This window comes from Elgaria multicarinata, chromosome 9 (assembly GCF_023053635.1).
Source record: "Elgaria multicarinata webbii isolate HBS135686 ecotype San Diego chromosome 9, rElgMul1.1.pri, whole genome shotgun sequence".
NCBI classification, from domain to species: domain Eukaryota; kingdom Metazoa; phylum Chordata; class Lepidosauria; order Squamata; family Anguidae; genus Elgaria; species Elgaria multicarinata.
Genome location: NC_086179.1, coordinates 20,597,783 through 20,623,346, shown reverse-complemented (window position 1 = coordinate 20,623,346; position 25,564 = coordinate 20,597,783). Strand labels below are relative to the sequence as shown.

At 39.8% G+C, this 25,564-nt stretch overlaps 1 protein-coding gene across 3 annotated transcripts in view; it reads left to right on the top strand.

Annotated features, from left to right (window-relative positions):
- The window catches only part of ERC1 (ELKS/RAB6-interacting/CAST family member 1), a 203,268-nt gene extending 178,480 nt beyond the window's left edge, over nucleotides 1-24,788 (top strand). For all 3 annotated transcript variants that reach the window (XM_063134903.1, XM_063134906.1, XM_063134904.1), the window contains 2 exons: nucleotides 5,263-5,451; nucleotides 18,232-24,788. In XM_063134903.1, coding sequence (XP_062990973.1) covers nucleotides 5,263-5,451; nucleotides 18,232-18,369 — 327 coding nt within the window. In that variant the 3' untranslated portion in view covers nucleotides 18,370-24,788. The remainder of the gene's footprint in view (nucleotides 1-5,262; nucleotides 5,452-18,231) is intronic.
- Nucleotides 24,789-25,564: the final 776 nt, after the last annotated feature.

Genomic DNA, 25,564 nt, shown 5'->3' with positions numbered 1-25,564 from the left:
CTCATTGTTTCTTCTGGTGGTGGTTTTCCACCCCCCTTACAGAATACATATTCTAGGAACTGTTTCCAAATTCCCTCAAATTCATTTACATTTGTTATACCTTTTCTTAACTTTATATTGCATGTCAGTTTGTCATTAATAGCTATATCCCAAATTTCCTTATACCACTCTTCAATATGATAGTCTCCTTGAACTTTCCAGTTCCTAGATATGATTAACCTTGCTGCTGTCAACAAATTTGTTATCAATTCTTTAGTCTCTTTATTACACTTTAAATTTCCATATAATGATAGTAATGCCACTGTAGGTGTCTCTTCAATCTCTATTCCAACAATTTTTTTAATCTCAATAAACACCATTTTCCACAATTTTTTCACAAATTCGCATTCCCACCACATATGCAAATACGTTCCTTTCCCCCCACATCCTCTCCAACAATTTGCTGAATTTGTCTTATTTATGCTATTTAATCTCACTGGGGTCAGATACCACCTCCATACAATTTTATAATAATTTTCTTTTATTCTCACAGACATGTTTCTCAACACTTTGTCTCCATATTCCCTCCCAACTCTGCTGCCCTATCTGCACCCTCAAATCAGTTTCCCAAACCATCTTCCCCATTTTTTCTATCTCCCTCTTTTCAACCAAAATTCTATATATTTCACTTGTTAAACCTTTTATCCTTTTATTTTCTCCTTTCTCAATTTCTTTCTTTAAAATCAACTCTTCAAATTTCGTCATTTTACTGCACTCTCCATTATCTCTTACCCATTTTTTCGACCATTGCTCCAATTGGCAATAATTTAACCAGTTTAAGTTCTCCCCCTTAAACACCTCTTCTAATTTCCCACCTGTTTTCGTCTCTCTCAACCAATCTTTTAACCTCATTATTTTTTTCTCTATTAAAATTTTACTCAATCTCTCTTTTAAATTCCCAGGGAAATTCCTTAACACTATCACAGTTGTAAATGGAGATATACTCGAAAATAACTCCTTTTTATGTGATCACCAAATTTCCCAATGGTTTTTCAAAAGAGGGTTTTCTATTTCTTCCCCCCTCTTTTTACTACACTCTCTAAAAAATAAATTTTCCAATTGCCATTCTTTATCCGTTTTTGTTCCATCTTCCAACCAATCTAATTCCCCTACTCCTATAATACCTTCTACTATATGTCTTAACCTGTTGGCTGTATAGTATGCCTTTATATTGGGAAGTCCCAATCCTCCTTTTTGTCAAGATTTTTAAGTTTGCAGTGTTTCTGTTTTTTCTTCAACAGCAAATATGTGAGAAAACATTTTAAGCTAGACAGTGAACAAACATTGCTAGCTTGGGTAAGGGCAAGGAGGATCTCTTGTATTGAGACTGTTTTAGAAAATATTCCCATATCTTGGAAATGCTGCAATAGTCCATTGTGCCCATAGAAAGCATTCAGGTTGTGCAGAGACTGCTGACCTGGCTCATCAATCCTGTCTAGCTCTGCCTTTCTGCTTGGCAGGTGCTCTTGCATCCTCTTGAGATAAGCTCTGCAGTTGTGGGAAGCACTGTGACTCTTGCTAAGTGGTCAGCTCAAATTAGATGTGGGAGAGACATAGAGATAAGGACACTACTTACTGGGGAGGTTAATGCATCTCAAGGGAAAGAAAGAAACTCCCCTGGGAGCTCTGCTTCTCTCCAAGAGGACCGGGTCAGCCCTTTCCAAAATAAGCAGCAGTAATCAAATTAGCATGCTTTCAACAAGTGCCTTATCCATGGATAAAATCATCTTGTTTCCAGTTTAGTATGTTTAGTCTGTTTTACTCACAAAAGTTAGGTAGTTTATGTCTATGGAAGTTGGGGTAGGGGGCAGAGTAGCACAAACACACACACACACACACCCACACACACACACCCTCTGTATATCTTGTGAAACCCACTAATATTTTTTTAAAAAATTTGATTAGGTAAATTAGCATTTCTACATTCTTGACCCTCCTTTTTCCATCTTAAGAGTAAGTTTTAAAATTTGATATCAACCCTAGAGGAACCTACTGCACCAACACTGCGCTTGGTCATAGAATCATAGAATCATAGAATAGCAGAGTTGGAAGAGGGCCTACAAGGCCATCGAGTCCAACCCCCTGCTCAATGCAGGAATCCACCCTAAAGCATCCCTGACAGATGGTTGTCTAGCTGCCTCATGAATGCCTCTAGTGTGGGAGAGCCCACAACCTCCCTAGGTAACTGATTCCATTGTCGTATTGCTCTAACAGTCAGGAAGTTTTTCCTGATGTCCAGCCGGAATCTGGCTTCCTTTAACTTGAGCCCGTTATTCCGTGTCCTGCACTCTGGGAGGATCGAGAAGAGATCCTGGCCCTCCTCTGTGTGACAACCTTTTAAGTATTTGAAGAGTGCTCTCATGTCTCCCCTCAGTCTTCTCTTCTCCAGGCTAAACATGCCCAGTTCTTTCAGTCTCTCTTCATAGGGCTTTGTTTCCAGACCCCTGATCATCCTGGTTGCCCTCCTCTGAACACGCTCCAGCTTGTCTGCATCCTTCTTGAATTGTGGAGCCCAGAACTGGACGCAATACTCTAGATGAGGACTAACCAGGGCTGAATAGAGAGGAACCAGTACTTATTCTTATGTATGATTTTTAGAGTTTAAAGCTGAAACCCTGTACACATTTGCCTGGGAGTGAACTCAAGCGGGACTTACTTCTGAGTAGACATATATAGGATTGCACTGTAGACCTGATAAGGGAATTACATGATTATCAAATGCATGGTGAAGGTTTTCCAGTCAGGCATGAGCTTGAAGTTATGGATTTTAGGTACGTTAATTTCTGTTGTGAGCTGTCTCAAACAATGGACAGGAATATTTTAAGTAACTACATGAAGTGTAGGGCAAGAATTTTCAAATGCTTTCCTTGTAGAATTCTGAGTTATATAGAAATTAAGCATCTGAAACTGGGAAAGGAAGGATCTGGGCGAAGAAGAAGTGAAAGATGAAGAAGTGAAAGAAGGATTAAAGGAAGCTGCTGAAGGAATGATGAAAGTTCTTAGGGCATTTTTTTTTAAAAAAAATCATTTTATCTTACCTTTCCACCACAAATGGTACTCAGAGTGGCTAACAATAATAAAATAGAGATTAATACAAAACCTTGGTTAAAACATAACATAATCCAATACAAAAAGACCCTAATAAATCTCCTTTTCTAATGATGTCAAGAACAGTGTTCTATCAAGATTTATATGACCACAATAATTCTTCCAATAAAGAAAAAAAACTATTCCAGTGAATATCTGCAATATTTGTTACATTCTAGTGTAAAAGCCCATGTCTCCATGGTCATTAGTAGTCTTGCTCCTTTCTTGCTTTTTTGCCCCTCAGTCCCCTCACCACATAATGCAAATGTGGGTCATGCATAGTGAATCTTCCCTCTGAAATTTGCATGCAGCGTAGCCCTAGCCTCATGCGCCCCAGTTGGCTGCCTCCAAACTCTTCCCCCTCTCCTCTGACGGTGATAGCCTAACCCCTCCCCACTGATGATGATAGCCAACCTTCACGCCACACTGATTGGTACTGGTGTAAGATACTAAGGGCATGTCTAGACCATGCCTTATCCCAGGGATCGTCCCAGGATCATCCCTGTGCATCCACATGATACACAGGGGACCCCGGGGGCAGGGAGGGAGGATAATAATAATAATAATAATAATAATAATAATAATAATAATAATTATTATTATTCTTACCCACCTCTCCATTTTGATCGAGGAGTGGAACAACAATAAACGGTAAAATACATAAAACTGAATTAAAACATAATATACATTGTTAAAACATCCTAAAAAACATTCTAAAAACATCCCTCCGTTTCCCCGGGATAACCGGCACAGCTTTTAGCCCTATTTTTCCCGGGGTCTCGGGATTGTCCCGAGACCACGGGAGGTGTGGGAGGCCATCCCGTTTTCATCCCAGCTCCTCACGGTTAAACGCAAGGAGCCAGGCATGGGGCACGGAGCTCTTCAGGCGCTCTGTGCCCATCAAGGGTGGGGGGGAGCGGGAGCAGGTTTGGTTTTTTTACTGACCATTTTGTTGGAGTGCACGTGCACTCATCTTCAGTAAAAGAAAAAGGCGGGCGCGACGTCCTCCTTCCTCACTGGATGTCGTGCGCCACGTGTGGACAAAGGGGAGGATTTCGCAATCAGCATATCGCGAGATCCTCCCCCTTTCCCTCCCCTGCCCTCAGTTTCTCTGACAGTTAAAAGTGCTAACCTGAGGTTTTTTTTGTGAAATCTGGTAAGATGGCCAATACTTATCTCCAATAAGCCACAATCATGGTGCCAGGAAAAATGCATTTGCTTTCCTTAGTTGCCTATCAAGTCATCCTCAAAATCTTCCCAGTCTTGTAGCACTTTCCAGTAGCCTTACAGTATTGCCTTTTTAATCTAAGTTCCTTGTAATGGAGGTACTGTTCCATGCTGTTTCTTTAGACAGTGCTAAAATGTTAATCCTAATGTTTGCTATAAACAGGGTTCTACAGCCTTAGTAGGGAAAGGATTTTGACACCACTAATCTGTAGCTTTCAGCTCCTCCTATTGCACGGACATTAATCCATTCAGAGAGTGTTGGAAACATAGCAAAGGAACCAGAACAGTTGTGTATTCACCGGCACTGTTGAAAGTAGTACCAGCACCTGTTTCTGTTGACTGAGAGATTATCACACTTCCACGTTCATTAGCCGGGTTAGAGGGTACAGTTGGAAAGATACCTTATGCCTGCTGACAAGCAGCAGGTGCAGCTACAGACTAGCTTGCATGTGAACATTTTGACAGCTGAAATTTTGCCACTGACAGCCATTGCTGATGCAAACCTTGTGCCTTTTTTGTTATTAGAGACGTTCTTTCATGTTTCCTGATGTTTAATTGGCATTAATCAACAGAACCTTAATTCTCTGAATTTTCCATTCTCAAAATACTTTTCAAATCTGCAAAACATCTTTAAATAGTATTTGAGTGTATAACAAAGAACTTTGTTTATTGAAATGTGTTAATTTGCATAGGGCGCCCTTTTAAGCCAGGCAATCAGAATTGTATATACAACTCATCTGAGACTGAATTCACACATTCAATTCTCTTCCCCCCTCTACCCCACAATTAGATTTTTAAGTAGATTTCAGTCACTTCTCTTAGCCTTAATGGCATTTTCTGTATTGTAGTTAACTAAATGTCCCATTTGCTTGTTTCAGGATATGATTAACTTATATTCTCTTATTTTAGGTAATTCAACCCCTTTTAGATCTTGATCAGAATCGCAGCAAGTTGAAGTTGTATATTGGACATTTGACAGCCCTGTGCCATGACCGGGACCCCCTGATTCTCCGTGGACTCACCCCACCTGCTTCCTACCACCTGGATGACGACCGTGCAGCTTGGGAGAAGGAGCTGCAGAAGATGACTCTGGAGCAGGTCAGAATGTTCTTGCCTTCTCAGCGATGTGTTTCAATTTAATACAGATCATGCAAATTATTCAGAGGCTTTATAGGCCGTTGTATCTGAGGTATAAACGAGTGGAACCTGCAAAACGTTGCAGTATATCCTCCACCTTTAACAGGAGGTGATAGATGTGTACAAAATTGCACATACTGTGGGGAAAGTGGATTGGGAGACATTTTTCTCCCTCTCTCATAATACAAGAATCCGGGGTCATCACATGAAGTTTGGTGAGAGAATCAGGACAGTTAAAAGGAAGTACTTCTTTGCACAGCACATTGTTAAATTAAGAAGTTCGCTACCACAAGATTGTTAATTTACCCATTTATTTCTTTATTTTATTTGTACCCTGCCTTTCTACCAAAGAATGGCATTAATTTTGTCATTGCCGCCAACATGGGTGGTTTTAAAAGGGGATTAGATGTATTCATGGAGTATAAGGCTATTAATGGCTGCTAATCATGACAGCTGTACATTACCTCCACTGCCAGAGGCAGTATGCTATTGCAGCCATGTCCTATTAGTGGGCTTCCCACAGGCAGTTGGTTGGCCACTGTGGGTACAGAATGCTGTCCTAGACAGATCCTTAGTCTGATCCAGCACGGCTCTTCTTGGAGATTCTGTTTAGGCTTTCAATCAGCCAGCAATGCCTCTCCCAGGATACTATATACTGTAAAAGGCTCTAGATGGTCAATAACACAACTCATTTTTCCATATTTCTTTTCTAACTGACACTCAACGTTCTATGGCACTTGGTAACCACTGGCATACTCGGTCCTTGAGGGGTGGGATTGCCCCCTCCCTCTCTCTCTCTCTCTCTCTCTCTCTCTCTCTCTCTCTCTCTCTCTCTCTCTCTCTGTGTGTTCTGCAAACCTTGCGGTTCCTCCAAACATGCTGATACCAGTTCCTTGTTTCTTAGTGGCCTCGTTTGGGCTTCAATCCTGTCAGCATGGGGTACATTCAGTTTAAAATATTTAAAATCAGAAATCTCAAAAGCAATTATTCACAAGCTGGGTGACTCAGTCAGCCTGTGTGAAGAGAGAGGTCTTTAACAGGGGCCTAAAGCACACCACAATATTCTACTTAAAGCAGGGAGAAACTTCAACAAGTTAATAGATGTTTTCCTTGCTGTTTTTCTTCTTAACTAGAAATTATAAACGAAACTGCCTTATTCTCTGTAAACTCTTATGTGCGAATCCTCACAACTTTCTGGAGTACTTTTGTTAAAATATAACAGTGAAACTTCCATGAAGGTGGAATGGTGTGCACAAAATGGCAAAGATCAGGTTGCAAAGTGAGAGCTTGGTAGATGAATCTTAGATCTGAAGCCTGTCATTGAAAGTTCGTCCGTCTGTATATATGGAGAGCAGCTTGCACACTGTGGGCATGTCTATACCATAGGGTGTAGAGAGAGGGGGGAGGATTGCAGACTTACCAGTTTCTGTGATCCTCCCCCAGCGTCTTGACAGCCGTGTGACATCCCAGAAGGATGTTGCGGCCGCAACTGCCCTCCTCCGCAAAAGGTAACAACAGCCCCCCCGAACCTGCTCCCCACCCAACCCCCGATGGGCACGGGCTGCCCCATGCAGCTCCGTGCCCATTTTAAGCGCCCCACAAGAAGGGACGACCCAGGAGCAGCAGCCACACAGCTCACGCTGTGCAGAATGGTCCTAGGACTGTGGAAAAATCAGGTTTTCCTATATCCCAGCGAAAGCCCTTGGTCGTCCCGGGTTGCCCCTGGGATCCCCTGTGCATCTTTTGGATGCATAGGGACAATTCAGGGACTACCCCGGATATAGGGCTGGTGTAGACATGCCCTGTATGTCCCACTGCAGTTTCAAGGAAACACGTTAAACACAACTGTGTGCTTTATTTTGCTGTTTTAAATTTGCTATGATCTACCTTGTAGCTGGTTAACCTGTAGGTTTGTTTGGATTGTTTAAGTGAAGCATAGAGTTATGTTCCTATGTGCCAGTATAAATATAAAGGCCACAATCCAACACAAAGTTAGGCACACTTAAACCCTCTGAGATTAGTGGGCTTAAGCACACGTAGTTCTGTGTAGGTTGGATTGTGGCCAAAGTGGCACAATTTCCTGGTGATTTTATGAATAAATAATCTTGAAAAGGAGGCCACTTGTTTTAGCCTTGAAGGACATGGGTTCTAAACACACACATTGTACTTTGCTATTCTGTGCTTATCCCTCCCTCCCTTATCCTTATAATTGTTAGGCAAGTGAGGATTTAACTCAACTGGGAGCATAGTTCTGATTTTTAAATTTCCTTTTGCAAGTTACAAACATGAAAGTCAATTTCACTCCCAAGTTCTTTTTTCTTTAACTCATTATGTTGAAGCTTCTGACCTGGCTTGGTACCTCTTCAGAGTTACTGTTTACACAAAGCTCTCATTATTCCAGCCCCTCATTTTGCTTACTAAGACAGCTGGAGTAGATTAAGTGCATAGCCAGGAGCGCAAATGTACTGAAGTACTTGTGGTGTATGTTTCTATGTTTCTCACATTGGAACAGACATATGTAAATCGATGTTGTACTTGCATATTTTGGAACAAACATTTATGTAGCCTCTTTCACATCATAATTTTTGACCACATTTCAGCCTCCTCATGTCTGAGCACTTGTTTTAATTCCGTTAATTCTTCCTTGACAGATATTATACACAAAATTGCTGCCTCCTTGTGCCTCTGGCCTTTGTACTATTACCATTTCTGTCCCAAATATTTTTTTCTTGTCTTTCTTCAGATTGGCTAGCTGTGGTTTTTGAATTTATCATATTTTCCCCCGTTTCAAATCTATGCAATAATAACTGTAAGCAGTTCTTATTGCTATCTTGGTCAGAATTCGGTTCCATATTCACCTTGGTCTAACTTTCTTCCACTCTTCAGCTCCGGCTTTTTCCAATGTGATATTTAACATTGCTGCTGCAGCATGAAATACTTAAATCATGTTACTGGTATTCATCTCTGATACAATTTACTGAAATAAAAGTATTGGACCAGGGGTAAATTTGGCTAATTTTATTTCATCGTTTAGCCTGAGAATATTGCTCTCATGGTTCACTCTTGATACACTCATATGTACCAACATATACTCATGTGTACCAACAAAAAAGTCCCAAACTCTACTACAAATTACTTTGTACAATAGCACTTAATCTTGCTTTCTATAGCTTGGTATGTTTTTGTGTGTTTCTCTCTCAGCTCCCCACCCCCGCCCCTGTCCTCTCTCTCCTGGTTTCCATCTGTTATGATGTTTGAACTTTTCCCCTGTTCTTTTAAATTTAAAACAATTTAAAACAAAATAAGACAGCATATCGGCAGCCAATTTTCAGGACGCTAACAGAAGCAAGTCCAACAATATGAAAAAACAAGATTTCTGAAGATAAATGTGTCTGGAACACAATCTTGCTTTCTATAGCTATATGGATTAGATTTCAGATATATTCCTGCCTTCACAGAATTATTAGAAATAGTCCATATTATCTTCTGTGGCAAACCCAAGACCGAAAGGAATTATTTTTTCCAACTTGCATCTAAGGCTGATTCCTGATTCAAATGTTTAAAAATTACAAACTGTAATCAGCTACCCACTTGCTCAAATAATCACAGATTAATATGTTTTTCTTCTGTCCTTTAGGCATTTGGGGGTGCTTCAGTTCCTTAAATAAACCAAAGTATCTGTTTGTTAGTAGCTAATAGTAGTCATTTACATGTAGCAGAGCATTTAAACATGAATGTAGATTCAACAGTTCAGATACTTAGACACATTAATGCAACAGATAAAAATTAGAAAGTCAAACCATGTAAAATTCAAAACATATAAAAATATTGCTAACACATTCTGTACCCCGATAGTGTAGGGGTACATACATAGTTTCAGGAGGGAAAAATCTGTTTCCCAAGCTGAGTTCCAGGTGCTAGGAAACTGCCAACCTTGTGAGCCCTGAGTTCCAGATCAGGAACGTCTTCCAAATAGCAAAAGAGGCCTTAGCTAGACCTAAGGTTTATCCCGGGATCGTCCCGGGGTCGTCCCTGTTCATGTAAATGACATACTGGGGATCCCGGGAGCAAGCAGGGACGACTCCAGGATGATCCCAGGATAAACCTTAGGTCTTGCTAAGGCCAGAGTCTCCCAAAAAATGAAGAAAAACTAATTTGAATTTGAACCCCAAAGGACTAAAGTCCCATCTTTTAAATAGACATTTGAGGCAACATTTGGGAGTGGAGCAAAATTTGCCCACTTTCATTGATACTAGATGGACTGGCTTTTCCTAACAGGGACTCCTTGGGGGGGACTACAGGTTACAGGCCCCTTCCTCCAATCCATACACATTTGAACCATGATATTTATTTATTTATTTATTTATTAAATTTATATACCGGCCCATAACCAAAGCTCTCTGGGCGGTATGGATTTTTGTGAACCAAGAACATGCCGCCTTTCCCATGGCTTAATGCAAAAAGAAAATACAATAAAGTATTATTTTATTTATTTGTTTGTTTATTTATTACATTTCTGTGCTGTCCAGTAGTCGAAGCTCTCTGGGTAGTTCACAACAAGACATCCATTGGTAATAAATATTTACTGTGTTAACCATTTATAGATCTTTTTGGGTAATAATTAAACACAAACTACTGCTGTTATTGAGATGATTTCGAAGGCTTGATAAACAGAGGTATTTCCTTAGAGACCAATGTGTATATCATAATTTTTTTAAAGAAATAGTTGTACCAGTGAATCATATCCATATCTTGATATTTTTTCTCAGTATTTAATGAGAAGCAGCCCTCTTTCCTTAGACAAAATAATTCAAAAGCTCTTTTCTCTTCACACAACGGTTTATAAATTTAATGAGGGACCTGAATATACAAGTAAACATCTGCTTGTTGGGTCCAGGTGAACGGGATTAGGAATCTATTTCTCTGGAGTTAAATCAATCCTAGCTAAGACTGACCTTCAGGAAAAATTGTTTTCCTGCTCTCACATTGTCCTTTTTTTCATTTTCCATGTCTATTTAGCATGTAGCAAGTATTTATTTATTTATTGCCATCATTTAGTTTCATTTTCTATGAAAATTGGCTTGCTACACATGAATTATAGATCATGGCTTAAAACATACTCTGGTTTACCCCATGGTTTGCAGTTGGCTTGTTTAGAAACTGACCAATGTTTGTTTTAAACCATGATCTCTGATTCATACATTCATTCATGCAAGTCAGCTTTCATGGAAAGTAGAACTGAACTCTGGCAAAGTTTCTCCCGGTAGCATGCCAAGGGAAGGAGCAGGGACAAGTTAATCCCAGGCTTCACCCAGGCTCATGCACATAGCACTATACTATGATTTAGCATTATGTCTCAGCCAGCTTGGTGTTTCTGCTCAAGAGACAATTACCTTTGTCTTATTTGCTCAGAACTGAGGCAAAAGAGACCCTGTAACATCTCTCTAACTTTGACAGTGTTTGTATGTCTGATATTATGTAGAATTACTGTTGTAACAAAAGATACTGTTTGACTCTAATTTTATCTCGATATCAGTAATGATTTATCAAAAGTAATACTGGCTGTGAGGATTAGGCTACTTCCTGCATTTATGGTTAATATCCCCAAATTACTAGAAAAACTTCAAACATTCAGGATACATTGTATTGCTATTATATTTTTGATTTCTTCTCAGGAGTTTACATATTTTGCAAACCCCACTAGAAATTACTCAATCAAAGCTTTCTGTTCGAGCCTCTTCTGGTGTTGTTGTGTTTTGCTCCAGAGGTCAAGAAAGTTATGGCACTGACTGACTCAATTTCAGGGCATGTCTTTCCAACACTGCCATTTTCATCAGGGGAATATCTTGCAGGTGCATTCTCATACCCAAACATAATAACATCAGCAACAGCTCATACATACATTTATTTTCCCTCTCAATATCTTTATGTAGTATTTAAAAATTAGCATTGTGAATGCAGCTGCTGGATTATGAAGTTCTTAGTTTCCTTGTTGTGCCTCTTACGAGATGTGCTATGTATTGAAGATGTTTTAGGAATCTCTTGGATGTATTTGTATATACTATTGTTGGGGAGTGTTGCTTGGGAAAATTCTATGGGCACTCTTTGTTTGTATGACGAACCACATGAGGAAGGAGTGTTTACATGAGTTAGCATCTTTGGTTTGTGTGAAATTAGATTTTGCTGAATTGTCTTGTTTCATTCAGTTTAAACAGTTGCTTTTACTGCTTGTAGTAAATCAACAGAATCCCTTCTTTTCTCTTAAAAGGGAAAGATAGGAAGAAATATAATGAATTCCTGTTCAGAATCATTTAAAAAATCAACAACTCAAAGTTTCACTCAAATAGATACCTCCTAGAGCTGCAATGCACCCCAAACTACGGACTTCAGATGGAGTATAACCCCTTCCAAAATAGGTTGAACACCACCAGCCTGGATAGATGATACCTCTCTATCTTACCTGGACTGAGTTTTAGTTTATTGGCCCTCATCCAGTCCATTACTATAGCCAGACACTGATTAAGCACTTCCACTGCTTAACCTGGATCTGATGAAAAAGAGAGACTACTTCCGGCAGTTCAGGTAGGGAGATTTATAAAGTGCCCAGAGAGCTTCGGCTATGGGGCAGTATATAAATGCAATTAATTAATTAATTAATTAATGAAGTGGCTAGTAGACCAGCAGAATCTCTAACCTGTCCTGAGACCCCAATACAAAATGTAATTACTCCAGAATAGCACTCACTAATGAACAGGAAGCCTAGAGAGACAGATGAAATCCTTGTAGACCACAAGAACTCCTTTTCCCTGACCCTCTAACTTACTCTGGTGCTGAATCAAATACCTCGGAGGGCCTATCTGGGAGAGACTACCTTCTGCCAGTTTCCCAACCCAGGTCTTGGTTATACACACTGAATCAACCTCCTCCATAATTAAATTGTGGATGAGGGAGATTTATTATTAACCAACCTGGCATTTAACAACAGCACCAGTAGACCAGAGGACATGCTAAGAAGGTTGCCTTCTGGACAAGGGAAAGACCAGAAGAAGGGATAGGCACAAGATGTCTAATGGCTCTTTTTCTTACCTGGCACCTTAATCTCACACTGCCATACTTCCCCCTATCCAGTATTGCATGGCTTGTTTGTATATGTCTGGCTTTATAAAATAGAAAGAGCAGCAGTACTGGTGTAGATGGGTGTCTTTGGCTACTTTCTATGGGAATCAAGTACAATTAAGTACTGTACTGACCATTTTTGGAATTCTGAAATCTGGTTTCGGGGAAGAATGAGCATTAATCTGTTGTGGGAGGCTGCCCAAAGTGCACAGATTACCCCCATCCTATTCAGCATGAAGATGCCATATAAATCACAGCAATGTTACTTGCTGAAAATGACGTGATTCCTTTTTTCCTGTGATATCTATTAAGAACCTGTCAGCACTTACACTCTCAAATGGCCTGTTACTATCTCATGTCCTTGGTCATTTCCACAAACCACAATGTGTGGAATTCTCATCATAGCTTGGAGTGGGGAAGGAAGCCTGGGCTGGTTGACTCTTTCTAGAAGGGAAGAGCTTTGGGAAGGCTGCCTAGATAGGCTGATCATTTTCTATATTTACCTACAGAAATGTAAAAAGGAGCAACATTTTAGCTGGTCCTGAGGCCTTTTAGGTAAATGTTCACCAATAGATACATTTTCAGTTTTGTTAGTTTATATTATTCGGGACTAGGGTTTCTTGGCTGTCAAGAGAGATTGTAGGTTTATATGTAGGTCACTGAAGGTGCAATCCTATATACTTGAGTTATGCTGATTATGGAGCTATAAGGTTTGGCAGGAGCCCTGCTATAAGCCTAGGGCAGTACGCCACATACTCTGCCATCATGACAGATTCACCAATACATATGCCAACAGAGCTTTTCTGCCAGTAAATGGCTGAAGCAGAGTACAGAATGTGGGTGGCACAAGGAACGACCATGCTTTTGTGGTGTACTTTACTCCTTCAATTCACTCCCCATAACCCACATAAAGCATTTTAAAAGGAAGAAGGAGGGATCTGTTTGATCTAACTTCTAACCATCTCCTCGCCTCCCCTCCTCACTGGAATAGTCATGCCTGCCACCTACACTGCCTTGAGCTCCTTGGGGGAAAGGCGGGATATAAATGTAATAAATAAATAAATCAGCATAAGATTGTACCCTGTGTTCGAACAAGAACTGAATGGTTAGGGAAGTGCTATGTGGTTTTTCCAGTGTTTGAATCCTGGGAATTCTGTGTCTTTTGTTTCTGACATTACTTTTAATTGGTAGGCATGCAAAAGGGAAGTTCTAACCTTCTCTCAGAGGGGCTCATCTTATCTCCTGCTTCCCACTCCCATGCCTTATGCAGTGAGCTACTGAAGGCTGCTGCTGTGTGTGTCTCTGGCTTCCCTTATTATGTGTCCAGGTCCCTTCCCTTCACTGCTTATCAGAAGAGTTTTTCTCTTCCTGGGTAGGTCTTGAAGCCTTATCTCAGGAGGGCTGTGTGAATTCTCTGCAGTCATCCTGCTGAGAGAACTGTGTTGTGTGTTGTGCTCCGAAACAGTGCTTGTGTGGGAGGCATATGGGGATTTAACGCCTGCCTGGGGACTGGTGGTAGTGGAATTATCGCTAGCTGTTGCCACTGGGGCTGATGGGGTGGAGGAGGAGCTGCGGCATTTTGTATGTTTTGATGCAGGAGCATGCCCTGTCATGAGTTCATTGGCACTTTCCATATTGTGGGCAATACCTTTAAAATGTTCAAATTTTATTTACATATGCCTCTAAAATATAGTGGATTGTATTGTGGATTGTTCTTTGCATATGTGAGTGGGTTCATGAGTCCCAGTGTTGGGGAAAAGGCAGAATGTTGTTGTTGTCGTCGTCGTCGTCAACAGCAACAATAATAATTGGCAACACCATGTTTATATGAAGTGGTGAACATGGTGAGATTCATGCTTGCCCATTTTTATATGAAGAAAGTATCATATAAACCAAAACTGTAGGTATGTAGGACAGAGTGCTTTTGCTGTGATACATGCATTTCATGGGCCTCAAAAGCACTGCTATTGTTGCAGTAATGTGCAAGTAGGTGTGCATGCACTTCTAATTCACACTCTGTTTCTCAGTGCAAATGTGGGCAAGCACAAGCTAGAGCGCTTTCCCTTGGAGGAAATTCCAGTGGTGCCACATGGATAAACGAACACCAAAACCAATGTCTTTAGGTAATCTTTTTAGTGAGAGGGAATTTTTAACCAATAACAAAGCGAGCTCAGTTGAGCTTTAGGGAGTTTGATAGATGTCTGAATCTACAATCAGCCTGATAAGTTTATTTGTTTGTTAAGCCTTGAGAATGACCATGACTGAATGCAAGCCACGATACTTTCCAGTTGTCAGATACACATTTCTAAAGGAATGAGGAAAAGGTTTATATTATTCTTCTGCACTGAACAGTTAAACTTGCAAAAATCTCACTCCTTATCCCCTCCTCAAATTTTGAAAGCCGTGTTTTTGTGCAGTCTTTCACTTGTATCTTATCTAGCATACATTTGGAATCTTCACACTGGCATTTTCTTTCTGGCATGGTTGCTTGTACTGAGCTGAAATAACAGACTGAAATGTAGAGATCAGCACTTGGCCATGCATCTACTACATCATCTGTTAACTACTAGTTTTAAAAAATAATAGCTAGGGAGAGGTTGAGGGCCTTGCAGTGATGCAGAAGGAACTAAGAACTGAGAACCTCTGAGAAGATAATTTTGGAGGACAATAGTTGTGATAGTAACTTTGCATTTTCTATCTTGCTCTATTTCCTTTACCCTCCTGTTTCTCCATCTCTCTACCCTTCTCCTATTTTCTCTTGCTTCGTGGAGTTTTTACTCACACATGTATTACAAGGATTGCTATACAATTTTATCACCTGGGTTTTATGGTTTGTATTGCTGTTTAAAACACCCATGAGTTCAAAGACCCATTGCATTCAAATAGTACTCTGGTCATATGACATGAAAGGGGGCTTACAACATGTTGCATATTTATCAAGTCTATAAGCTCCTTCTGATTTTTTCTACTTTCCTTTGATTAGTGCAAGGAGTCTCACCTACCCCGCCTCTCAGTTTGCATACTCCTTAGTCAAAATTAGGTTGCTTTTGAGTTTTGTGGTTCTTGGCACTAATATCTAAAAACCATCTTACAGTTCTGTGAAGTCCAGCAATGGCTACAGCCAGCAGCTGAAGAACAAACAAACAAAAAACCAAGAATACATTAAAATAATGTTCAGTAGATAAAAGCCATATAATTCAATACATGCTGCCATGTCTTGATCTTATCCTTTCTTTTGTCCCTAATTTTTTTTTAATAAATGCATGTTTGTTTGTTTGTTTTAAAGTTGTGTTTTAAGATATTCTTTGGTTTTCTATATTTCCTAGCTAATGCTCGTATGCATTATAGGCAGTTCATTCCATTTTGCATGATGGTATCACATAGACACAAGCTTTTTCCTCAGCCAAAAAACCAAGAACTGTTGAAAATCTTAGTTATCTATGCTTAAGGAAAAAGTAAGCGTCTTGGGGTTCCTTTAATTTGTTTGCTTTTATTGAAAATACACTAGTCTAAACAATACTTAGATGTAATACGTTGTTATAAAAATACTTATGAATAAATTTAAACATCGCCTAATAAGGATATCCTTTCATAAACATATTTTGGACTGACATGCCATCCAATTGCATAAACAAACACTCCGTATTTCCCAGAGCAAAACTAAGTGCCAAATTGGCGGTAATACAGGATTTTAAAGGTAATAGAATTTACACACAAACTGCATTAATAAAATGTTGTTAAAACCTATAAGAAGCAAAATATATTCATAACTGAAGCCTCTTAATAACAGATGAATCTGGCAGGATACTCACTTGCATTTATTTTTATGACTTCAAAATATATGTTGCGTTTCCAAAGAATTTAATCTATCCATAACAGACTTCGTAAGCATGCTTCTCAAATGGTGGGTCATACCCCAATTTGAAGTAGGTTATAGCCATCTACTACCTTCCTTTTATTAGACTTTAGAGTGAGATAATATGTAGGGGATGAAGAGAGCAAAAACTGGAAAGGGAGTCAATCCAATGTTGCAGATTTGCGTCTGAAAATGCTGGTGACCACTAACCTAACTAGTAGAGAATTGGGCTTGGAAGACCTGAATTCACATTCTAGCAAAATCTGAACCCTTGGTCAAAGACCATGAGTCTAAGAGCCATTCCATTTTTTGCGACATAAAAAGCTTAGATACCATGAAATGTGTGGATGCCAATAGGAGGGTCTCCAACTAGGGAGCATTCATCAGGATTTTAATGCATGAATTTGAAGCATAATGGACAGACACTCAAGGGAGGCATCCCTCTCTGGGTGAGGAACAGTAAACTCTGAAGTATTGCTCAGAAAGCTTTTGCTAGTGTCACCTTATCTAGTTTGCAGCACAAGATCTGAAAAAATAGTTATTTTTTGAATATGAGAAAACTGGCAGGCCTAGTTGAACGTATACCTTCTTTTTTAGGTCCCCCCCCCCCGATTGTAAATTTAACAGAACAGAAAACAAATTGTGAAATTAAAAAAAGAACAAAAACTACAGGCATAGGAATGTCATTTTTTTCATCAAATGTGGCATTCTAAAAGAAAAGAAAAAAGCGAGAGAGGTATGCATAGGTTTCAAGAAAAGCAGACCAAATATCCATGTATTTATCCACTCAGAAGTGGCGCCTATATACCACCCGTTCAAATGTTGATAGCACTGTTAAGTCCTCAGCCCATTGCATTATGGGAGGAGAACATTTATCTTTCCAATGTAATAATATCAGTCTTTTAGCTGTCATAAGGACAGCTAAATCCATTTGCGCTGATCATGCGTTAACTTCCAAGAAACCAGCAGGTAGTTTAGGAAGACATGTACATCGTTCCATATTAAAGATAGTTTCAATACAAAGTTTAGCCTTATTATGATCTCCCCCCAAAAGGAGGCAACTATTGGGCATTGCCAAAACATGAATTGAAGAAGCATTTGGCATTGGGAGCATTACATCTCCAATAATTATGCAAATTAGACATACCCTTATTAAAGAGATGTTGTGGAGTCCAATAAACCCGAAACAAGATTTTTTGCTGAATAAGGCGTAGCCTAAGATCCGTAGAAATTTCAGCTACAGACGCGAAGACAACCATGCATTGATTAGGCAAAATTGGACGCTCCAATTCTCTATTCCATTCCTGCCTTATCATGGGTCGATATTCCTGTTCAGCTGCTATAAGTGTTTCCAACAGTAATGGAGGCTCTGAAGCTGTAAACATGGCCGGACCAAACCTAGATTCCAGCAAGTGTTACAATTGGAAGTATTGCCATTCAACTGTCGTAGGTAAATTATATTTATACTTAAATGTAATATTCCAGCCTAGAACCTTTCAGATGGAAGCACCCAGATACATTTCGTGTGTTCCATTTTTACGTATGATTGCAAAACATGTTGGCAAATTCACGTATCCTACAGATACACTTATCAAGGAGCTGCAATCTGCAGCAGCTCCCTGTTCAGTCTACCTGAAACAGTCCCCTGTGTGTGACTTATTAATTTCTGTATTTTTGTAAAATAGCACCTGGTCTGTGGGCCAAATCCAGATGCGGCATCTTAAAATTCCAGCATGTGCTGACAGATTTTGTTTTTTGTTTCCTTGTAGCTTCATGAAGAGCTGGAAAAGGGTGAGAGGGACAGCGCAGAGCTACAAGAGTTTGCCAATGCCATTCTACAGCAGATAGCTGATCACTGCCCTGACATCCTGGAGCAAGTTGTCAACGCACTTGAGGAATCGTCATGACCGAAACCAGTGCAACCCTCCCTCCCACCACCAGCAGCAGCATGCCCAGGGGCCAAGCCCAGTCAGTCCAAGGAGTCATGAAGATGGAGAAGAGTTTGAAACGGGGGAGAAAAGAAGAAACCTTTGGTGCACCTTTTTATAAAAAGAAACAAATGAATCTAAACTGGTATCTCAGCTCTTCCAGTCTATAAGTACTCAATCATGCCTGCATTCATCTTCTCACTGCCTTTCTACTTTGGAATATGCCTCCCAGTTACCTTTCCTGTTGGCTTTGGGATATGTTTGCTCAGAAATTTACTGAGTCCAGTAAGCATGGAAGTGGCAATATATTGGACATAGGTAATTCTGGTGATTCTTGAAGTGGTGGCAGGGGAACACTTGCCTTTGTTTTATTTTCCCGTTAGTAAAATCTTTGGCCTACCTTCATTTATAGGGAAAGCTGAGCATGCTCTGATAGTGGCCCACATTTAGCTAGCTCAGGATTTGCTGCCTATTTCTGCGCAGGAGTGTTATCCTCAAAATGGAAGTTATTACGAGAAGAGAGGTGGGGAGTATCCCTTGTTCTCAGTGATGACTTCAATTCAGCAAGAGTGGGAAATGGGACCGAACTGTTCTGCCTACTATGAGCTTCACTTTTGTTTCCCAAATGGGCTATGAAATAGTGACGGATGTTTTCTTTTGCAGGTTTTCTTGATATTCTGGCCAATTTTTAGCATCATATCTTATCTATATATCTTTGCATTCTCTTTTGAAGAGTGCTCTCTTCGTGTTTGACTGCTTATTTTATCTATTTCTGAGTTCTTAGGGGGTTACTTCATAAGCTATACCCAGTAGCAGAGTATTGGTCACACCTACTGCTGTACCTTCCACAGCACTGCCAATGATGAGTGAGGCCCAAATTGCTTCTCTAAATGGCATCATGTTAACATATCCAAATTCACAGGCAAAATAGGAATCTAAATGCTCATTTGTTTTGCACTAATTGTTAAAATACAGTTTTACCTGAAACAGCGCTAGTTTTATGCATAGTATCATTCTGCAGGCATTCACTGAAACAGAACTCTGGTATCACTATATTTTCTCCTTTAGAGGAACTAAATTTTTCTGATTTTTCAGCTTTCAGATTTCAGAGTTAAGATCTTTTAGAACAGAAAAAAGAAAAGGGAATAGTGAATTGGAACTTAATGCAGTAAGAAGAAAGACCACTGACCTTTAAATTGCTTTCCTAACTGGTTTGTCTCTGTTATGAGTGTCCTAATCACGATGCTTGGTTTTTCCAACTTAAGTGTTTTACATCTGATTATGCTTATTCCTATAAAGCAGACACAATCTCAAGGCCCTTTTCCTCTTTTTTCAGAGATTACAGCACATCCTCCATCCCAAAACACTTATTGGAGGTCTTTTTTTCTGGCTTAGACTCCCCCCCCCCCCGCCCCTGCTCATCAAATCTGGAAACCCAGGTGCTGGGATATCACTGATTTCTAAACAGCAGGGAAGAAATATCTATAAAACAAAAGGAATCCTTTTATTAATACTTTTTAATACTTTTTAAACGTACAGCATCTGCCTTTGATTATGGAAGGATGCAGTAGGGCTGTCTGGTGCTGAGTTGTTAGCTTCATCCTTTCATTAGCACTTGCATGGGAGGTACATTGGAGTCACTTTAGGAAGGGGGTAGAGCATAAATAAGCTTAGTTTTGGATGGCAGTGTTTTCCTATTGGGTTTCCTAAAGAGAGATTCACATTGTTATTTTAGTTAGCACCTTCATGGCTTTGGAGATCTGTAGTGGTAATTTCAGAACTGGGTGGCCGTAATAGGCTGTGGCTGATACTTTTCGTCATAAAGGACAGGGGAGCGGACATGAATAGTCTCAAGGTTGAAATTGCTTTACCGGAAAGCATGTAGACAGTGACTGTACATACCATTGAGCCATGCCTCATACCAGAGCCGCGCCTTTGGCCCTATTGTTTGAGTCAGCACGTTTTGATAGGAGCTGCTGTTTTGAAATTTCCCTTCTAGCTTTTTCTCCTTCATCCTTAATTACTCACTGTAGGAATTTAATGCTGCCTGTAAAACCATCTCAGCCTTCAAGCCTAATATCTTCCCACCGCTACCACTCCCTGGCTATCCTACTAAGTTATATGGTCAGGTCTCCAGTTGCCCTTGTTCTCTGCTGTAAAACAATCCACTCTCTCTGTGGGAGAAGCTGTGGAATTTTTCTTATCTGTGGTTGAAATGACTGCTGCTTGTAAACCTCTTACTGAGATGCTCCTTGATAGTGGGTTTTTGTTTTGTTTTGTGGGGGTGGGAGGGATTGCTGAAAATGGGGCAGGAAGCTAGTCAGAGATAGTGACTTGTGGTTGCTACTTCATTCCCATGTGCTTATTACACTGCATATAAATCACAGTTCTCCATGCTAGTATTTCTGGAGCCTTTAACTCAGCTGCCACCATGTGGCTGTGCTTCTGCAAAAGCTGATCTGTGCTAGCCCAGGTATGACATTCCCAGAATAGTGTGTACAGGACCCACTGCAATGAAATTGTGATAAAGCCCATTGTTTACACTCAGCCCTGCTCTACCCTGTTCTCCAGGGGAAGAAAGATTTGTCAAGCAGAGCCAATTCCCATGCTGGCCATTTGGTCTTTATCATCCAGCTGAACACCTGCTGTTTGAACCCTTCCCCCTACAACTTGGAATGTGCTTCTCTTGCAACTCGTCTCTTATTCCCCCACCGCACACACCTTTTATACCCCATTTCGTGAGCTCAGAGTCCTGCCACTCGCAGGCATGATCTAAGCCCTCAGTAAAATGTTTTTAGAACAAGAGAGAGTGCAAACAAGTTCTGATCTTGGAACAATGACTTGGCTTTATCATCAGTGAAGCATTGCAGATAATCTCCTTGATGCCGTTTGGATAGAGGTCCTGTCTCGCTTCATTTCTCTAGGAACTGTGGGGCCTTAAACGCGAGATGTTGGCTGCGAGTTGTTGTCAAGAATAGTGTGCTTTAACTTGTTTCTTTTATCAGTGGAGTGCAAGGTTGTTGACTGACTTGTGGATTTAGGTAATGTTGTCTCCATTGTGAGATGGTATGAAATGCACAGGTCCAAAGTGTTTATGGTTATATGTGGCCACTGACTGCCACTACACTATCACAGCTCTCAGAGATTTTTATCTCAGCCATATCTCCTGCAAGTGAAATCCACTATCTGTGTCCAGAAAATACAGCTCTAGACAATTGTGGTGGAAAAGTACCTTATATTTTACCTTCCTTGTTCCTCAGTCCAATTTTTAAAAATAGCCTCCTATCAGTGAATTCCAAAATCTTTTGTTTATTCTAGCCATGTTGTTAGAGTTTGATAAAACTGGATTATAACAAGTTTTTGTTATATTTAAGGAATGTCATGTTACTCTTTCAAACTATAAAAAAGCTCATTTGTAATGCCTCAAAAGGTGTTTATAAACCACAGGAACCCTCTATTTTTTTTATTAATTTGGTGCAGCTATTAATAGCTCCTTGAGAAATCACAGTAATTTCTTGACATCCTAATTGGGCAGTCTAATGTGGGATCTCAAGGAACCCACATTATCATTCCATTCCCACCAAATCCAGGTTTAACAAAGACTAAGATGAAACTTCAACCTTAGAATGACACAGTGACATTAGCTATTACTGTACAAGGAGGGGACTAATAAGAGGAACATCTGGATGAAATATCTTTCTAGTGTATCAGGACTGGGACTGCCTTTGGCCATTGCCTTCATTCAGAAATGCCAAACACTCCCTGAAAATCCCAAATATCTGTCACAACTAAAGGAATGAAGATTATGGTGACAGACTAGTATGTGCCATCTAATGCCATGGATAGAAAGAAAAGACTCACTAGGTGGGAACTTTTGCAGTGTATTTTGCAAGATCACTGTGAATATGGCATCTGTTTTTCTCTATTTTTAATTCAAGGAATATTCTGTTTGGTCAGATTCCTGTGTCTGAAAAATATAAGTTAACACCATTTCCCTCCTGTCTCACACTCCTAAGGTATTTCCATAGCATGGGTTCTTGGAGTATCCTTAGTAATGGGATATACTTCTGTTTGAATTAGAACTTTGTACTAACTGAACTAACTTTGTATAAATTAATAAAAGGTTAGATCTTCGAAATAAATGAAGTTCGTTAACTAACTTGAGAGAATCAAGCAGCAGGGTGGGATGCTGTAGGTGGTTGCCGGCATGTGAACCGCCCAGAGAGCTTCGGCTATTGGGCGGTATAAAAATTCAATCAGTCAGTCAGTCAGTCAAGCCAGTGGAGTGCGGAGGTCAGGCAATGGCTGGTTTAGGGCTACCAGAATTAACAAGACACAAGCTCTTCTCTTGCCAATCACTCAGTCTTGTCAGTGCAGCAGGTGCTGTTTTTATAATATAAAATATTTTTTAACTTTTTTCCATTTATAGAGGGAGCCGTTATCCTTCTGAACAAAATGGCTGCCTCTTGACCTTTTTTTAAAAAGAGAGAATAAAAGCATTTCCAAACTTTTTAGTGTCAAAAGCGTAAACATAAGATACTGACTTTTTCCAGTGTGTGTGGCGAGTGCTGTAACCCTATCATCATTGGTATTTCCCCTTGACTTTTTCAGGGGTATTTTTTTACTTTATTTTTCCTGTTTTGTTCTCTGCTTGTCAATTATTGTCTGTGTGGTCCTCAGGCTGGGGCAGTTACCGACAATGTGTGTCTGTTGTCTGATTTTAAATAATAATAAAAAAAGATAGAAGTAGAATTGAAAAAAGTTGTGTTTTAAAAAATATAAAAACTAAATGTATTGTCCAAAGGAATTCAAAATATGAAAAGGCAAAGTGCTGGACTCCTCCTCCCAGTTCTATGAGGAAATGGATTTTTTAGGCTTAAGATACCTTTCAATTGCCTTTGACAGACCAAGGAAGACCAAACCAGTGTGGCCTTCTTAGGAATGTTACTAACACTTGACTTTATCCCTCGCCCAATACTGTCCCGTATGGACAACCTTTAAAATATAGAAAGGAGCAGAATTATAAACTATTCTTCACTAGCAGCTACTGTTTTTTGTGAGTATCCCTGGGCTTTAATACTGCAAATTTAAATAGAAGGGATGCATTGAAGCGTATTTGCACACTTTAGTCTCTATTTCGTACACATAAACTATTTTGTATTTCCAAATGCACCTTCACTTCTGCCAATACCCATTTACATGTGTCCGTCTGTTCTGTCCGCGCCCACTTTTGAAAATGTGCATTCATATTCTTACTTCAAAGAGCTTGGCATTCTTTTCTGCACCATTGGGATGGAAGGTCTTGCCTCTTTTAAAGGGTTTGGCCAACATAAATCTACATATCATGAATACATTTATTATTGCTACTAGTCATATCTTAAATGATTACACATGAATGTACTTCAAAATAATAATCCTGATTAATTTTAGGAATATCTATAGTCCTTTAAATTTGAGGCTACCAATTTTCCAGTGCTGGTTTACTTCATTCCTTTGTTGATTGTTCCAGCTGAAATCAAAGTTGAAAACATTGGAATCATTGGATTTAGTTTACAGTCTCATCCCTGAGACACTCTTGTTGATACAGGATCTAAAAGTCTTAGGCCAAGCTTGATTGCTATTACCCTTTAATTTAGTTTTCTCCATCTACTCATGGCTTAGGTGAAGTAAGGCGTCTCTCAATCATTTCAGCTAGTAAACCCATGACTTGGCTTAATACTGATTTCAGTGGGTATCTTCTAGATACAAATAGGTTGCAGGTTTTCTTTCTCTCAATTAACCTCCTATCCTCCAGTGATGAATTTGGTATGCTAGATCCTAAGAGAGTTTTATGCTTACCAAATTTTCACATCTTGTTTAGGTTCTGTGCAAGTAAATGGGATTATATCCAGATGACCCTCCTTCAGACTGACATAATATGCTGCTCATTCATCCCTGCCAAAGCAGTATTGCTACTTCCCTTGGATTCACCTCATGCTGAAATTAGAACACCAGGTTCTGCTTTACCAAATTATTCACGAAGGCAGCGCAGTGGGCTGTCCTAGGGAGTGAAAATTTGTGGGATGTCTTCACACACACACACACACTACAGATGGGGATCTTTTGCTACTTAGAAAGTGATGTGTTGCACTTTAATAGAGGAGGAGGCAAGCCTTGCATATATATAGTCTGGCATACTTTGAGTTCCTTCTGGAAGGAGCAGCAGCGGGAAATGATAGATGTCTGTAATGCAAGTGCGCACGCTGCCTTCAACTTGTATGTGTTTTATTGATGGAGTCATGTTACTGACAGGATAATGAATTGCAAAGAAATTGTGTTATATATTCAACTTTGCCTTGATAATATAAACACTTTTGTTCCGTTTTATTTTCTTTTTTATTCACAGACTAAGTTCATCAGGAAATTATAAAATTGTTTTAAAATTGTTCTGTCTATTCTTTTCTTTAAAAAAAAAACCTTTTTAGTCTACTTTCTGTAATATTTTCTCCAGACTGTTCCTAAGACTTCCTATTTGAAGATGCAAAGTTTCCAAATGAGTGTGTTCTTTCTCTTGCCACACTTCCTTCCATACCCCCATATGTAGTTATTATTTATTTATTTATTCATTGCATTTATATCCCGCCTTTTTTACTCCAAGGAACCCAAGGCAGCAAACATAATCCTCCTCCTCGCTCCATTTTACCCTCACAACAACAACCCTGTGAGGTAGGTTGGGCTGAGAGTCTGTGACTGGCCCAAAGTCACCCAGTGAGCTCCCATGGTTGAGTGGGGACTAGAACCCAGATCTCCTGACTCCCAGTCCAACACTCTAGCCACTACACCACAGTGGTTTCATTGTCTCCAAAGAATGCGTGGGTTTTGGTGGAATTGTCTTAGAAGTGAATTTGGGGAGCAGTACCCAAGAATGCCTCTGTCAATACCTTCACAGTTGGCACATGATCACATTGAAAGTTCCACTGACTGACCATAAAGCTCACAATGCTCAATGGGCCATTCCTTTCTTGGCACTACCCGCACGTGCACCCCCCCCCAAAAAAAAATGATTAAAAAAAGAATTGTACCTAGAACATATTTTTTTAGTTGTTATTCTTTTAAAAAAATACAGTGAAAGTTGCGCACATCTGCCCATTGTAAGGAGTATTCATATAGGTTTTAAAAAACAAAATAAAATGCA